General features: G+C 48.2%; 1 protein-coding gene across 5 annotated transcripts in view; it reads right to left on the reverse strand.

Annotated features, from left to right (window-relative positions):
* Positions 1 to 6: 6 nt before the first annotated feature.
* Positions 7 to 2325, reverse strand: part of Slc24a2 (solute carrier family 24 member 2) — a 241184-nt gene continuing 238865 nt past the window's right edge. For all 5 annotated transcript variants that reach the window (XM_013348256.2, XM_005352706.2, XM_013348255.2 and 2 more), the window contains one exon: positions 7 to 2276. In XM_013348256.2, the coding sequence (XP_013203710.1) occupies positions 2027 to 2276 (250 nt within the window). In that variant the 3' untranslated portion in view covers positions 7 to 2026. The remainder of the gene's footprint in view (positions 2277 to 2325) is intronic.

A 2325-nucleotide genomic window follows, 5' to 3' on the forward strand; every position in this document is an offset into this window, starting at 1 on the left:
CCCAACTTTGCATTGTTGGAGAGACTTGAAAGCCAGTTTCTTAGTTGGCAGACCTTTTGATTTCTTGTGTTCTCAGGGGCCCTCCTCTTTGAAGTGCCGTGTGCTTAAGTGTAAAGTGGTCTTGGGCTTGGCTTTCCCCCTGCTGCCATGTTCTGTAAATGAATGGAAGTTTTGTGGATGGAAAGCTGAACTTGATCTGGGGTATTGGGTCACCTGACCTTTTTATTCAGTCTGAGTTCTTCGCCCCACCTCCCTATATTAAGCGGTGTTCAGAACATAGACAAGGCGCAGTGACAGATCAGAACCGAAAGCATAGTGACACTCTCCTCGTATGGTGTGTGCCGATTTACATGGAGGTGGCCACCCTCTGTTCACCTTTTCAATGGATTTTGAGGAGAAAGCATGGTTTCGGAAAAATGAAAAACTGCATGTTTTCAGTTCAGTTTGTCCTGCGGCTGTCAAGCAGTTTCATTTCCTACTGCAATAAACTGGAGAAATCACACAAGGTGTTGGACAGAGTGTGTGTGTGGGGGTCTCAGTGAATGAGGTGATCCCATGTGAAGCTGAGCAAAATCAGTAGATCATATTATCAGAGTGACCGCTTCAAAGAAGTGTAAAGAAAGTATGGACCGCAAGCTCGGAACACTAGCGTTCCAGATGGGCTCACGATGGAGGGAGGGGCGTTGCATGGGTCTTCACCAAATTCATGACTCAGGACTTGAAAACTGTTCTGGGGTGGGGGGTGGGGACACCAAGTGGATCAGACAAGCCTGAGCTGCCTCAATCAAGCACGGTCAGTCTGTTAGTTTAGATCTACTGGGAATGATTTTTAGATGTGGCAGCCCTTTGTGGCCACACTGAGAAGTGCTCTGAGGAGCTATGCCCTTATGTCCCCATCAGTGGCCACTCCCACTGAGCACCTCTGCTGGATGGTGTCTCTCGGCACACATCTCAGCTCTCTTGGCAGGACTTTGGACTGTGTGTGAGCCCTTGGCATTAAAGCGTGTCCGACGACAACCACGGCTAAGATCGCCCTTGTTCTTTTGATGATGATGGGCCATGCACTGGAACAAGACAGGCTCAGTTTATAGAAGTTTGCTGTCCTAGAAAAGCACTAATTTGGTTTTTCATTCATATCATCTATTTGCATGCTGGGGCAATACAAGAAAAAAAAGCAAAATGAAACAACCTAACCTTCGTCAGTTCCTTTGGTTGCCACCCGGTCTGAGTTTCCCCTCTGTCTTAAGGAATTCCATGGGTCTCAGTCAGAGCATCCCAGTGGGGATGGGTTGTTTGGCTTGTGACAGTATTTTAGAGGTTCTAACAGGGCTCCAACAGACTCTCTTTTCTGAGCTTCCCTCTCTGCAAACTATTTCACTCAACGCAGTATGTCCAAAGCAGGCTGGGAATCACAGCAAAGAGTGCTCGGCCTACTGATTCTGTTAATTCACCTTTTGCACTCGAGAGGCAAAGCACACAAACTGAAGGTTGAAGGTTGATGCCCCTCTTCAAATAGGAACTATAATTACGCTAGCGCTATCCCTGAAAAGATGCATTTGCACTTAAATATATATATATGTTTTTATATATATATAATTTCTCTTTCTGTGTACAGTTATGTATTAATCTATAGGTCTAGGAGGAGAGGTATGGTACAGAAACAGGCAGGATTTGTACGCTCATGTGTATATATTTATAATATTTATATTCATGTGTATGTATAGCCTCTGTCCTCTTTCGCGTCATCACGATGAAATGTACCTCCGACCAGCGAGGAGTACCTGTCAGTGGTGATGGAGAGACGGTTCTCTTTGTCTCTTCCACGGAGTCGTTTCCGAAGGCAAGGGTGAGGCGCCGTGAAGCGAATGGCCCCATGAGAATCCATCCTTCCTCCGCCCTCCAAGGAGGGATGCTTGCCTCCCAGGGCTGCGCACAGGCTGCCTCTTCTCAAGGCTTCTGCAAGGAGCCCGGAGCCCAGAGTCAGGAGGGACCACCCATGCTGTTGGTTGAAGATATGGCTTTTCCACTAGATGGAGACAGGGCACTCGAGCACTTTGTTTTCCAGGAGGACGCTGACCACCAGGAACACGAAGTAGAGACCAAACATGATGAAGCCCAGTATTTTGTTCATCCGCCACTTGCAGAGGGCGATGGAAAGGATGACAAAGAGCAGCATGATGAAGAGGAGGACGATGGCGCAGAAGAGGCCGTTGCTGCTGACAGTCACCGGCGTGAATCTGTGGATGATGGTGTAAAGGAGCCAGGGCAGGGGGAGCCTGAGAGGAAGAGAAGCCGGCAGGAGAGGAAGGAGAGAGAGAGAGAGAG

The sequence above is a fragment of the Microtus ochrogaster genome, chromosome 10 (genome assembly GCF_000317375.1).
Source record: "Microtus ochrogaster isolate Prairie Vole_2 chromosome 10, MicOch1.0, whole genome shotgun sequence".
In the NCBI taxonomy this organism is placed as follows: Eukaryota; Metazoa; Chordata; class Mammalia; order Rodentia; family Cricetidae; genus Microtus; species Microtus ochrogaster.